General features: G+C 39.7%; 1 protein-coding gene across 6 annotated transcripts in view; it reads left to right on the forward strand.

Moving 5' to 3' along the window:
- LOC119498077 (piezo-type mechanosensitive ion channel component 2) overlaps window positions 1–15,240 on the forward strand; it is a 122,188-nt gene that overhangs the window by 100,954 nt on the left and 5,994 nt on the right. For all 6 annotated transcript variants that reach the window (XM_037786567.1, XM_037786566.1, XM_037786562.1 and 3 more), the window contains 11 exons: window positions 778–1,036; window positions 1,423–1,605; window positions 3,880–4,186; window positions 5,749–5,881; window positions 7,770–7,917; window positions 7,997–8,208; window positions 8,603–8,761; window positions 9,569–9,716; window positions 11,106–11,294; window positions 11,623–11,715; window positions 13,023–13,192. In XM_037786567.1, the coding sequence (XP_037642495.1) occupies window positions 778–1,036; window positions 1,423–1,605; window positions 3,880–4,186; window positions 5,749–5,881; window positions 7,770–7,917; window positions 7,997–8,208; window positions 8,603–8,761; window positions 9,569–9,716; window positions 11,106–11,294; window positions 11,623–11,715; window positions 13,023–13,192 (2,001 nt within the window). The remainder of the gene's footprint in view (window positions 1–777; window positions 1,037–1,422; window positions 1,606–3,879; window positions 4,187–5,748; window positions 5,882–7,769; window positions 7,918–7,996; window positions 8,209–8,602; window positions 8,762–9,568; window positions 9,717–11,105; window positions 11,295–11,622; window positions 11,716–13,022; window positions 13,193–15,240) is intronic.

A 15,240-nucleotide genomic window follows, 5' to 3' on the forward strand; every position in this document is an offset into this window, starting at 1 on the left:
TATCTCTTTGTGGTCGTTTTGCATCTCTTTGTGGTTGTTTTGCGTCTCTTTGTGGTTGTTTTGTATCTCTTTGCGGTCGTTTTGCATCTCTTTGTGGTTGTTTTGCGTCTCTTTGTGGTTGTTTTGTGTCTCTTTGTGGTCGTTTTGCATCTATTTTTGGTAATTTTGTGTCTCTTTTGTGGTCGTTTTGCGTCTCTTTGTGGTCGTTTTGCATCTATTTGTGGTCGTTTTGCATCTCTTTGCGGTCATTTTGCATCTCTGTGGTCATTTTGCGTCTCGTTGTGGTCGTTTTGTTTCTCTTTGTGGTTATTGTGTGTCTCTTTGTGGTTGTTTTGTGTCTCTTTGTTGTCATTTTGTGTCTCTTTGTAGTCATTTTGCATCTATTTGTCGTCGTTTTGTGTCTCTTTGTGGTCATTTTGCATCTCTTGGTTGTTGTTTTGCATCTCTTTGTAGATATTTTGCATCTTTTTGAAGTCATTTTGCGTCTTTTTGCTTTTTTATTTGTGGTCATATGGTTGTTTATATCTCTTTGTGTGTTTCAGTGTCATTTTGCAAGTGAAGCCCACAGGCCCCCTGATATCTTAAACCCCTCGGCCGTTCAGTAATCCATCCATGCTCGCAGGCATTTTTGTGACTCAAGAATAATCTGCAAGTTTAGAATAATGCAAAGCGACAGAACAAGACAATTATAAACCCAGTTGTTCTTGTTTCTGTAATATTTTAGAATCAGAAAAATAATCAAACACCAAATCAACCCATCTCTTTGTGTCTGTCCAGGATGTTTTATGATGAGGAGCTGGATCAGTCAGAGAGATTCTACCAAAAACAGCCTCTGATCCTCCAGCTCTGCTACGCCCTCTACAACATGCTGGTGGCTCACTCAGAGATGGTGTGCTTCCTGGTCATCATCATCAACCACATGGTATCTGCCTCCTGTATCACCCTGGTCCTTCCCACCACCATCTTCCTCTGGGCCATGCTGTCAGTGCCCCGGCCCAGCAAGCGATATTGGATGACTGCCATCATATATACTGAGGTACAGTTCAATATGAAGATGTCCAAAACATCAACTGATCAATCACATCTGCAGGTGGTATCATTTTGTCAACCATTAGATTATGTTGTTGGCTATCCTTCAAGATGTAAGTTTTGTATTAGTGTTGGTGACGTTATGGTGGTATCTCATTTTGTGATCTCATTTTAACAATGATAATGTTGGTAAGAAGGGCAGTGGAGGGATCCTTCCTCAGGAGTTTGTTATAGTTTTCTTACTAGCAGCCATAATAATCTTCAAAAGGTATGTGTCGCTTTTACTGAGACCTTTAGGAACATTTCCCAGGTACAAAAAGGTAAAAGATAAATCAGAATTCCTTTTGATTAATCCTGACAGCTTCCCTGACACACATTTTGTTTTCCCTACAGGTCACCATCGTCTTCAAATACCTCTTCCAGTTTGGCTTCTGGGAACACAACCAAAACAGAAATATCCATAAAGGTCAACCATATCACCCTGCCAACATCATTGGAGTGGAGAAGAAGGACGGTTACGTCCTCTACGACCTGCTCCAGTTACTGGCTCTCTTCTTCCACAGATCCATTCTGAAGGTTCCTGCAAATGTTGCTTTTAATACCATGAACATGAACCCTATAGTTTATCTTGAGTAAATCTTCACATACAAGTCTAACTGAAAGTTCCATACCTACATCATCAAGATGAATAGATAACCCCTGTGGATTTTGTGAGAGTATGTGGAGGACTCTGCAATGCTAGCATCTTTTTTATGGCTGTTAGGCCGGCTAATAAAACACGTTTCTGATGTTGTGATAGATTTAGCAAGAGAGTCGGATAATAATGAATGGGAAGCCGGTGTCAAAAGAATGAATGGGAGCCCAAAACACCGGCTAAATACTCGTATTGTCTCTTCAAAGGCAATGCCATAGACTGTACGTCTTTTAAATGAGACTTCCACAGAGATGAACATGTTGGTGAATGGTGTGATCCCTGTCTGTCATACCAGTTAGATCATCACTGAATAAGTCCTGAAAAAAATCTCTTGAAAAGAGTGGGAACCCTGCATTTACTAAAAACCAAGCTGTTTTATTTATTTAGCCTTTTATAAAAATGAAACTAGATATTTTAGACCAGTTTTTAAAGATTTACCTCTTCAGTAGAAACAAATGAGTGCCACAGACCAGTCGGGGAAGTCGGAAAGTGTTGTGAAATGGACTCACACATTGTTGGTTTTTGTCTTTTCATGCAATTTGTTCTCAAGAAAAATCTAGAATATTCTCAGCTTTATCCATTGAACACAATCAGGCTGTCAGTGCTTCCCATAGATATAATTGTTCTATAAAGGCTATATATTGTTCCCCATCCCTTTAAAGGACCAGTGTGCAAAATTTTGGGGGATGTATTAGCAGAAATATATAGAGTATAATATTCATAACTATGTTTTATTTATGTATAGTCACCTGAAACTTAGAATCGTTGTGTTTTCGTTAGCTTAGAATGAGCCATTTATATCTACATAGGGAGCGGGTCCTCTTCACGGAGTCCGCCATGGTGCTCCAACAAAACACCGGCTCCAGAGAGAGCCTTTCACTTTTTTACGTTACCTGAAGGCCACCGTAGTTCTCCGACACGCTTGTGAAACTGCGGTAACGTGAGCCGCAGAGTGCAAAACCGTGGTATTGTCAGCCGCCGTATGACGTCTGTTGCTCCTAAAGTAATGTTATTATGGTAAGGATGGCCTCTGAGCGAGGCGGGCGGCGTTACCACGGTTTTGGAAGGGGAGGAGTGAGCAGAGCTATTATGGTAAGGATGGCCTCTGCACTCTGCGGCTCATGTTACCGCAGTCTTGGAAAGGGAGGAGTGAACAGAGGGCTACTCAGTTGGTTGCAATCTGCAACCACACCACTAGATGTCGCCAAATCCTACACACTGTACCTTTAAGTGATGGGGGCAACATTCGCAGTACTTTTTTGTGCAAAAATATACAGTACCCTGAGCTGATATTCAGTATCTTGAAATATGTGATACCATAAAATTACTATAATTCTGTGTCATGTACGTGTATTCTGGACACATCGAAAAAGACTCGTAAATATCTTGTTAAAACACTCCACTGAAACACCAGCTAATGAAATGTTTTTCAAGTGGTTATATCTATTCATTACACGGCTTTTTGTTAAATACTCGATTCTGATCACGGCGTCCACGGTCTGTTATTTCTTTATTGGAGATGTTGCTGGGGACGCAGTTCTGATGTCAGACTCTGGCGGACCGTTTTTGTGTCAAATTATGAATTTTAGCAAGATCCCTCTGCTTCGCGTCGGGATGCCACATCCCCCTGTCAGGGTTTATTTCACAACAATGACCGGCTTTGATGTACATTAACCCCTTATTTAATTGTAGGGAAACTCTGCAACACATTACTGCCTTAATGATTAATAATGAATTAATTTATAGACAACAGAAAACCACAAGGAAAATGTGTAAAATTTGCAAAGAAAATTATATTTCTGATTGATTATGTATCTGTGGTCAAAGAGGAACCCCTGAAAGGCTATAAAAGGCCAGTATTGACCCAATTTAGATGTGTGTGTCCCTCCTGCGAAGAGATTTAATCTTGGTACATTAGAGCATTTCTCTTCATCGGTTTCTCTGCAGTTTTCCTGCTCAACAAATGAAAGAATATATGTAGAGTGCACTGTTAGCCCTTTATGGGAAAAAACACTGTGACTGTAATAGTTTGGGATGTGCTGTGAAATGTTTGAATGCAACTGCACTCCCTGTATCAGACTCTCAGTTAATCTGGGCATATAATATGATATGGTCTTTACAAATCCCTGCATTTTCCCTCCTCTTTCCATTTCCAGTGCCACGGTCTTTGGGACGACGACGACACCAAAGACAAGAGAGAGCCCTCTCGTCAGAGTGAGTCAGAGGACGAGGAAAAAGACAAGGCGGAGAGTGAGAAGGGGTCTGAACACGCCTCCTCGCTGATGAGTGAGGGGAGAGGCTCCACTCACACCTTGAGATCCATAAACTTTGGGACCTCCATTGATTCAGGACATGTCCAGGTGCACTTCCCGCAACAGCAGACCTACCAGCGTCGCAAGAGCTCCAGCGGAGGCTCACACATTTCTCACCGGTCTCTCCACTCTTCTGCAAGGTCCAAGAGAGGTGAGGATCCTTTTCTATTGTCTATTAACTGGTTCCCAACCTCTTTCCTTAAGATACCCCTTTTCTATCATTGAGTAAGCTGACGACCCCCTGACTGAGGGACATATTTCATTGATGTTACATATTATATATATTACATTAAAAAATAACAATAACAGTACAGAACAACTGATGAACTGTATAATTAACCCAAATAGAGAACGCAATAACTGCAGGAAGTTTGTGCAAAACGAGCGATTTGAATGAATTTTGAGCAGATTATTTCCTGTGAATCCTGCATCAGAGATGAGTTTTCCTGTTATTTTTAGGAACTTTTAATACAATTATTTGTCTGTATTATGTTTTTGTTTTGTTTATTTTTAATAGGACTGTCAATCGATTAAAATATTTATTCGCGATTAATCACATGATTGTCCATAGTCCATTCTTTATCTGTTCAAAATGTACCTTAAAGGGAGATTTGTCAAGTATTTAATACTCTTATCAACATGGGAGTGGGCAAATATGCTGCTTTATGCAAACATATGTATGTATTTTTTTTTGGGAAATTACCAACACAAAACAATGACAGATATTGTCCAGAAACCCTCACAGGTACTGCATTTAGCATAAAAAAATATGCTCAAATCATAACATGGCAAACTGCAGCCCAACAGGCAACAACAGCTGTCAGTGTGTCAGTGTGCTGACTTGACTATGACTTGCCCCAAAACTGCATGTGATTATTATAAAGTGGTCATGTCTGTGAAGGGGAGACTCGTGGGTACCCATAGAACCCATTTTCACATACCTTGAGGTCAGAGGTCAAAGGACCCCTTTGAAAATGGCCATGCCAGTTTTTTCCTCACCAAAATTTAGCGTAAGTTTGGAGCTTTATTTAGCCTCCTTCACGACAAACTAGTATGGTTCTAATGGATTCTTTAGGTTTTCTAGTTTCATATGATGCCGGTATCTTCACTCTAGCTTTAAAACTGAGTCTGTTACAACCTCTGAAAGATCGATTGCGTTAATGTGTTAAAGAAGTTAGTGGTGTTAAAATTAACTTGCGTCAACATGTTATTATCGCGTTAACTTTGACAGCTCTATTAAATAACAATTTCATTTAGCTTTCTTCACAGAAATTATTGAAATGCTGAAATATAGGCCAACTGTATATTTTTAAAAAAGACTGTTGTTACACCCCTTAAAATCAAGAAGGCCCCGCGACCCCCTGTGAAGCTTTGGCGACCCCTAGTGGGGGTCGGGACCCCCAGGTTGGGAACCAGTGAACTACACAAGTGGTTCAAAACATGAGACTGAATGTAGGAAAGTCAACAAGTAAAGCTCTTCCCTTAAAAATAGCCCTGAGAGTAATGTCTTTTTGTAGCAAGCTCAATTATCATCATAACAACAATAATAAATAGAAGGAATCCTCTCGGATTGTATAACAAAAAGCATGTCTTGTGGTCTTTAGTCTTTACCTTTAGATTAAGTCTTTGTGTTTTCTTTATCTCAGGCTGTATGAGTGACTCAACGCCTCGTCATGCTTCATTTACAGCTCAAAATGTAAATTGTTTCCACAGGAAGTACTGCTTCCCACAACAGCAGCCACAAGGACGGCAGCGAGGCCAGCGTCCGCCAGAAGACCCGCAAACAGATGATCATGGAGAAGCTGAGGGAGCAGCTCCTCAAAGGAAAAGCTTTCATCATAAAACGGTACAATGAAGCATAGCTGCTTCATAAAAGTTGTATTTTTTTGTCTCCACCCCACGGCTGCTCACTGACCGACAGTCGTGACTGTGATTATACAAGAAAGTGTGTAACTTTATGAGGGCAGTGATGAGAACTGTGCTCAGCGAGTATTCTAGACGAATAATGGAAAAATTATATCGGTGAAAGAGCAGCTGAAAACCTTTCAAAGGTCTAAATTTAGACCTTTAATTACAGCATTCCCGTTAGGCCAGTCAGTGTAATTTTTGTAAGTGCTGCAACAGACGATCAAAACATGTTATTGTTCTAGATTTAATCACGATGGAACAAGTGGTTTCTGACATATTACGTTGAGGACAGTAAACATCGAGAAGATACTTCAGCTGTTTACATTTTCTCTCAAAATAAGACAGACAACTCACAAGTATTTCTTTTACCTTTTAAAGTTGTCCTGGCTAAGATAAGCCGCAATAACAATGTGTTACAGGCAAACAAGATCAGACAAACTATGCAATAAAATCCTAATGAACAGAAATGCTAAAACAATCTTAATGGTGCCTTAAAACAACCCAAAGGCTGTTGTGAACCATACAAATAACAAAGACCAATACAAAACAACAACTTAAAGCTGCAGTTGGTAACATTGAGCAAATATGATAAAAAGTTATTTTTACAAAAATGGTCACTATATCCTGACAGTAGTACATTAGACAGATAATCTGTGGAAACAATCATGTTCCTCTGCCTCCTCCTAGTGCTCCTAATGGCATTTTATTTCTACTGTGCCAGAACACAAACAACCAATCAGAGCCAAGCAGTCTCTGGACAGCTATTAATCACTACTCACGAAACTCGCAAACTCCGATCAAATGGTCAAACTAGGCAGCGCTGATCAAATATGAATCAATATTCTGTAACTGTAATGATGCCTCAAATGTTTTCAGAAACATCTTGTAGTGTACTGTTTAGCTGTAAAATGAGAAAGGTTGTCACCCAGCCGCCATATTTAAACCAGTTGAGCCAAAACCAAGCACCGCCCACCGGCTGGAGCAAACTTTCTCATTTTACATTTTTTTTTTTTTTTTTATCATTACCTCTAAATATCGTCAGCCAGAAGAGAGAGGTCACAGTTTCTGCTGCAATGACTTGAATTCACAGAGGGACCAAATTTGAGATCAACTGCAGAAATGTTCCAGCTGGAGCGACCATCATAATCCGACCCGCCAGATGTTTTGTTACACAGAACAATCTGAGAAGCCGTCATTGGAAACTGTTTGGAAAAGGGCAGACACTTTCAATAGATACTAGGCAGGTGATTGGATGAACCATCTGTCAGTCAAACTCAAATCCAGTCGGGAGAAGAGCAAAAACATCTTTTCCAACAAGAAAAGCCTTTAGTGCCGTTCTTTGCTCTTCTTTCAATGACGAAATACTCTCCAGTTCTGATAGAACTGATGCTATGGCAGCATCTGTTGTTGTTTAGAACAGCCAAAAGTTGCTTCTCCATGTTGCCTCACACACTTAAGCCACGCCCATAGCTGCCAGTAGCTGCTCACAGGCTGCTGATTGGTCCGTAGTCTGGCTTGCCGGACACAAATGCATTACTTGAAGCCTGACAAGATGGATTTTCGTGCGAGTTGTCATCCCGCAATTCTCACGTGATCTTGTGACATTGCGAGAATCCAGTTGCTGTGCAATGTTAGGACCAGCATACTGCACTTAAAAACTCTTTAAACCAGTTCAGAGCAGACTTTAGGAACCTGAATGAGTCCTGTGAATGAAGAGCATAGCTGTTGACAGATTTTATTGTTTGACTGTTTATCTGTTTAACCTGGACCATTTTCACCTGTTTCTTTGCTCATAACAAAATATTTTCTTTTGATTTTCTTTGTAGGTTCATGGAGATCTACCTTCCTATGCGTCAGTTCTTCTATAACTTGATCCACCCAGAGTACAGCGCGGTCACAGACGTCTACGTGCTGATGTTCCTCGCTGACACAGTCGACTTCATCATCATTGTGTTTGGATTCTGGGCGTTCGGTGTAAGTTTTAAAATAACATTTAACTCCATAAACAAAATCACTTCTGACAGAAGTTAACATTTATTTACACCTCTTCTAGAAACACTCGGCTGCAGACATCACATCATCCCTGTCGGAGGATCAGGTGCCGGGACCTTTTCTGGTCATGGTCCTGATCCAGTTTGGGACCATGGTGGTGGACCGGGCCCTCTACCTCAGAAAGTCTGTCATGGGCAAAGTCATCTTCCAGGTCATCCTAGTCTTTGGCATCCAATTCTGGATGTTCTTTATCCTGCCAGGAGTCACAGACAAGTAAGATATGTTTATGTAGATATGTTTGGCATTTAATCTAAAGGCATTCATTTGATTAAAGTTCAATATTTTAGGTGCCCTAGTGACAATATCCTTGGTTTAAAATAGGGATTAGGATATTTGTTGCATGCTTTTCATCTCTCTCTTCTGTCTGTTACTATTCAAATAAAGAAAAGCATCTTTAAAAGGTGTTCTCCATCTCAAAACTTTTGATTATGAATGTTTTACAGCTTAAAGGAACTTGTTCAGTCATACTTTTCTTTGCAATCAAGTTATTTTGTTTGCAAAGCCTAAAAAAAATGAATATTTGAGTCTTTGTTCTGACTATAAATAAAAAAAAAAAAGCCTTCATCCTTTAATTTTACAAACTGTTTCTCTTCTCTTCCCCTCCTAGGCGTTTCAACGAGAACAAAGTCGCTCAGATGTGGTATTTTGTCAAGTGCATCTACTTCGGGCTGTCAGCCTATCAGATCCGCTGTGGTTATCCCACCCGCGTTTTGGGAAACTTCCTCACCAAGAGCCACAATTATATGAACCTCTTCCTGTTTCAAGGGTGAGTTAAGCTGGTAAAGTATCATTTCTTCCAGCTGGACAAACAGGTCTAGAGCTCTGGTCTGTAAAGGGGAGACTCGTGGGTACCCATAGAACCAATTTTCATTCACATATCTTGAGGTCAGAGGTCAAGGGACCCCTTTGAAAATGGCCATGCCAGTTTTTCCTTGCCAAAATTTAGACCAACTTTGGAGCATTATTTAGACACAGACATAGACATGGTTAGTTCCTTAGGTTTTCTAGTTTCATATGATATCAGTAACTTCACTCTAGCTCTAAAACTAAATCTGCTACAGCCTCTGAAAGACGGAAAGTCGGTCAGGATCGTGGGTCTCAGGGGGTTAAAGTAAAAATAAGTTTTTTCCAGCATATATAATATATAATTTTTATAGTTTTATGAATACCACAGACCGTTGTGTTTTCTAACATTTTAACCAGCTTTGTGCTTGAACTTCTCCAGACTATTTGTGCACTAGAAGTCTGGCTATATAAACGTTTGTAAGAGAATAAGGGCTGTTAAGTGATAATGTAAAAACGTGTAGTGGCTGCCAATAGTCAGTGTTGTTCAGTCATATAACATATAAAGATCATTTATAGTCTTCCTTTTACTGTCATAAATATTAAATCATTATGTGAAAACATGTATAGCAATGACCAAAAACATGGGCTGAAGCCATAGCTCATATTATTATGCCTGCCCTTCACTTCCCTGTGCGCGATTTTCTGAACGCAGATATTGAATCTGATTTTATTTCAGTCTCATATTTTACCAGAATAATAAATAAAGGCTCTTCTTTTGTTTTTGTAGTTTCCGTCTGGTGCCGTTCCTGACGGAGCTGCGAGCCGTGATGGACTGGGTTTGGACTGACACCTCGCTGTCTCTGTCCAGCTGGATCTGCGTGGAGGACATCTACGCTCACATCTTTATCCTCAAATGCTGGAGAGAGTCGGAGAAGGTGGTTATCATTGTGGCATCAGTAGAAGAATCGCTCTCAGAGCCTAAAGTCTGTCGTGTTGGAATTCATGCTGAAATTCACTTTTGTGATTTGTTGAAGTGGATCTTCTTCTTTGTAATTTGAAGATTAGCTGTGCTCTCACTTTCTGCAACCAGCTGTATATTAGTTAAGTAGTTCCCAACCTTTTTCCTTAAGGGAACCCTTTTCTATCATTTAGTGAACTGACGACCCCTGACTAAGGGACATATCTTATTGATATTTCATATTGTATTCAATGCATAACAATAACAGTACAGAACATCTGAGAAACTGTACAATTAACCCAAATAGAGAACGCATAACTGCAGAAAGTTTGTGTAAAATGAGTGATTGTGATGAATTTTGCATACTTTTCTAATGCAGGACGAGGCTGTTTAGCAGAGAGGGGAGGCTCTGTGAATATAACTTGTGTTCAAGTCTCCACTGTGCCCTCATCCTGTTTATATCTTAAATAATAATCCAAGCTTTAAAAATAACAATCTAATTTAGTTTTTTTCACAAAAATAAATGAGATATAGGCCAACTGTAATATATATATATATTGTATATATATATTATATATATACAACATATATATATATAATATATATATATATATATATATAAAAATAGTTGTCTTACACCCCTAAAAGTCAAGAAGGCCTCGGAACCCCCCGTGAAGATTCTGCGACCACTAGTGGTCCCAAGTTGGGAACCAGTGTATTAGATAACAAGGATATATTGTGTCTGCGGTGCAAAATATTCCCAAAAGTGCACTAGAAATATCTTTATTCTATGCCTCACTATAGTAAATAATGCACTCTTGCAGTCTTCCCTGGGTCAGTCTGCAAGTTTTTGTTCCATCTTTACTTTTATAACCGTGGTCCAATTAATTGCCTAATTCGAATAGATTTACAAAAAATACTCCAGGCATATATCGAGATATTGTGATACACAATTACGTTCTAAATGGATAATAACAAGCCCATACTCACTCAAATTTCTCAGGAAATCTGATTAAACTCTGTTAAATCTAACTATTAATCGAATTACTCTGTATTTGTGTGCGTGCATGTAAACATGGTCAGTGTATAGCTGGAAATATGTATTCATTTTTTTTCTGTGAAACCATTATGTTAATTTTACACTTAAATGAGAAAATACTCAGTACTTTTAATTTGTCAAGTATTTAATTCACGCAGGAGTAAACAAATGTAGGCTTACCATGTGGTTATTTCAAATAGACTATTTATTTACTGAATTCCCAGAAAACATGCTATATCGTGATATATATCCTTTCTCGAGATAGATATACATATATCTAAGGCCTACTTAGAAAACATGTATGTCCTTTATTGCATCCTTCTGCAGAGGTATCCCCAGCCGCGAGGCCAGAAGAAGAAGAGGGTGGTGAAGTACGGCATGGGAGGGATGATAATAGCGCTGCTGATCTGTATCGTCTGGTTCCCGCTGCTCTTCATGTCCCTCGTGAAGTCCGTAGCTGGAGTCGTCAACAAACCGCTGGATGTGTCGTTTGAAATCACCCTGGCTGGCTTTCAGGTGTGGACACAGTTTCTTTTATCAAATCATATGAGCCGAAACAAGCAAGAAACTCTGCCCAAAGCTAAATCCTTTCAAAAATGAAATAAAATCCTACCTCCTTTGAGTAGTAGAAGTAAATAAATCTGTTATTCATTCTAAGGCCTGGTCTTTATTTACATGACACTTTTTGATCAGTTTGTGAGAGAGAAGCCGGAGGATTGTGATCATGTTTTCTAGGTTGTTGTGTGAGTATTCTCTATTCTGACTGCAGGGCTTAATGTTTGATCGTGTATCTGGGAGAGATTCAATGCAATTACTAAAAACAAACAATGTCCTCTTCTCACAGCCCATCTTCACCATGAGCGCTCAGCAAAAACAACTGCAGAATGTGACAGAAGAGCAATATAAAGGCTTTGTGAACATCTATAAGCAAAACGATGTAAGTAAAAGAAATGCAAGATCTATACCTGCCCTATTTTCAATCTATTGAAAAAGAGTAGTAGAGATTATATTGATTACATAATCCAGTTACTTTTTTTCTCTTAAGTACGACCAAGTAAACTTTTACACCTTTTGTAAACCAATTTTTAAAGTCGCTATGTGTACAATTTGAAAGGATCCATCTTTGGTGCTCTCTAGTTGTAGTGTCAAAAAGACACTGTGGTATACAGCGATGTACGCAGTGATTTAAGCTAAATGCTAACATTAGCACCCTAACATGCTCACAAACGTGTTGTTTAGCAGGTAATGTTTGTCGTGTTTACCTCTCAGTTTTAGCGACTTTAACAACCCCGCTCATAAGCAGGGTTTTTTTGGCTTTGTTTAGTCTGTCAAATTTCAGAATATAGTGAAAAATACTTTTCACTATTTCCTAAAGACCAAAGAGATGAGATACTAGTTTTTCCTAGCAACAGACCAAAACATTTTTTTTGTTTATTATCACATATATCCTCCGATTGAGAAGCTGGAATCAGGGGATCCTCAGCATTTTTGTTGATTAATTAATAATTATTACACGGCTTTGTTGAACACTCGATTCTGATTGGTCAATCACGGCGTTCTACAGTCTGTTATTTCTTTATGGCAGACCGTTGCTATGTATAACAGACCGTTGCTATGGGCGCAGCTCTGATGTCGGACTCTGGCAGACCATTTTTGTGTCAAATTATTGATTTCTTAAGTAACAAGCCGTGTAACAAGCGGGATAATGGACAGCTAGCGGGTCATTGTTGTGAAATGAACCCCTTCAGGGCGACACAAGGTTCGCGTTGGGTTGCCGCAGCAACCTTGTCGGGGTTTATTTCACAACAACGACCAGCTCGCTGTACATTATCCCTTAGTTAATCTATTATTAAAATAGTTGTATTAGTTGTATTTTTCTGTCAGTTGTTTACTCAGTTAATCAACTAGTTGAATCTGCTCAAAGTAAACATGAAAACATAGTATTGGAAGTTATTAAAGTTCATCCTTTGAGGAAGATGAAGGTCTGTACCAAATTGAATATCAGTCAATGCAATATTTGTCAAAATACAGCAGAGGAAAAGTCACCAAAGTCATAGACTGCATCCTCTGGGGACCATGAATATCTGTTTATGTCAATCCAGCCCAAATGCTGTTGAGATATTTCACTCTGAGCCAAAAGCACTACTTGGAGTAACTCCGCTTTGTGGTGGGTTAAGAATTCCACACATGGTGGGTTTTACCTTTAAATAATGTTCCCACTATGTGTTTTCGTGCCGCGGCTAGGACGCCTTGCAGTGGTTGGAGGGCTACACGGCACCGGACCTGGTCATCGCAGAGCTGAAAGACAGCTCCAACTCTCTGTGGACCATCAGTCCACCCAGCAGAGTCAACCTGATGAACATGTTGGCCTCTAATGAGTCATTCCCCATCACTTTGTTCTGGTCTGTGCAGAGGTACGCCTCCCTCATGTTGTCCATTCACCATGTATGCTTGTGAGAAGAATGTGGGAGAATTATGATCTATAGTCAGTGATCATCTCAAAGGGAAACATTTATTTATACCTCTCCCTCTCTATGTAATATGTAATCCTAAAACTCACATTATTTGATGATGACACATGAGTCACATGACTTTAGACTCGACTTCACAAAACCAAAAAAAGACTTGCAACTCGACTTGGACTTTATCACCATTGACTTGTGACTTCACTTGGACTTGAGCCTTTTGACTTGAAAATACTTGATAAAGGTATCAAGCCAAAAGATTCAAAAGTATGTTATTTAAAAAGTGTGTGCACGAGGACGCTCAACTGCCTGGTATGGGAGGTAAGTCTTCGGAGAGTCGTTGGGTTTATTTACTTTTTGAGAGATACTTTATTGATTTGTTTGAGAAGAGGATTTACTCGTGCGGGAAAAACTGAACTGAACAAATTTCTGAATCTTTTGTTGTTTATTGCCGAATCTCCGAAAAGTGGAGTTTTTTTTGTTGAACTCTGGACTCTTTATTTTTGTTGAATATTTTTGGGACTTGCACTTACACTTAATTCCTCAGATCCACTTTGTTTGAACCAATCCGACAGCATCCAATCAAATTGCAGGAGAAAACCATGAAGAACTAACGTTACGTTACTGAGCGCCTAAACTCAAAGTTTAGGACTTGGTCTTGTAAAACAGTGACTTGGTCCCACGTCTTCGTATAGTCAGTTAGCTTTTATTACCAGGTCATGTCAAACATTTGGCTCATGGGATTACAAAATATCTTCAACTGGTCCTGCAGGAAAAATCCCTCAGGATTATATTTCAGTCGTGAACTGATGTTGTGAAAATAAACTGTCCTGTAGAACTTTTTTATAAGGGGCTGTTTGCGCAGACTGGTGTATGGCCAAATCAATTAATCATATACATATAAACTACGATTAATCGATTAAAATATTTAAGCACGATTAATCTCATGATTGTCCAGAGTTAATCATCATTAATGCAAATTAATGCAATCACACTAGGGATGCTCATTTTGAAAAATGTTCTTAACCGATATCCGACCCTCGTTAACCGATTGTTAACCGTTAACCGACAAGATTTGTGCCTCGCATGCAGCGGTGTACCAGCTGCAGGAGCACAACAGATATTCGTTGACGGGAGTCCCGAGTTCACCCGTCTGGGAGTGTTAACTTAACAGCTACGATGCTGTGTGTAGTGTCGCGGACATGCAGCCACTTTCCCAGTACAATCACACATTTTTTATCTGTTCAAAATGTACCTCAAAGGGAGATTTGTCAAGTATTTAATACTCTTATCAACATGGGAGTGGGGAAAATATGCAAATATGCTTGCTTTATGCAAATGTATGTATATATTTATTATTGGAAATCAATTAACAACACAAAACAATGACAATTATTGTCCAGAAACCCTCACAGGTATACTGTATTTAGCATAAAATAATATACTAAAATCATAACAAACTGAAGCCCAACAGGCAACAACAGCTGTCAGTGTGTCAGTGTGCTGACTTGACTATGACTTGCCCCAAACTGCATGCGATTATCATAAAGTGGGCATGTCTGTAAAGTGGAGACTCGTGGGTACCCATAGAACCCATTTTCATTCACATATCTTGAGGTCAGAGGTCATGGGACCCCTTTGAAAATGGCCATGACAGTTTTTCCTCACCAAAATTTAGCTTAAAGCTGCAGTGCGTAGAAATCCGGAAAACGCAAAATCCTGCATCCCCTCGAGCTGCTCTCTCCTCTCTCTCCTCTCTCCGCTCTCCCCTCTCTGTCCGAAGCCCATCCCCCCACACGAGAACGGGCATATGCACGCGCTTCATACGTGCTCGCTACATCTGAGGAGGCTACCGCAGCGAGCTACACATTACCTTCTAACGACATCAACAGTTTGGACTGTCTTTTTGAAAGTCTGTCTTTCTTTTTTTGGGTTGTTTTGAGGTGTAGGCAGTTGCTGCCAATGCTGGAATAGCAAGCTTTCCAGTAGGTTGTTCC

The sequence above is a fragment of the Sebastes umbrosus genome, chromosome 12, assembly GCF_015220745.1.
Source record: "Sebastes umbrosus isolate fSebUmb1 chromosome 12, fSebUmb1.pri, whole genome shotgun sequence".
In the NCBI taxonomy this organism is placed as follows: domain Eukaryota; kingdom Metazoa; phylum Chordata; class Actinopteri; order Perciformes; family Sebastidae; genus Sebastes; species Sebastes umbrosus.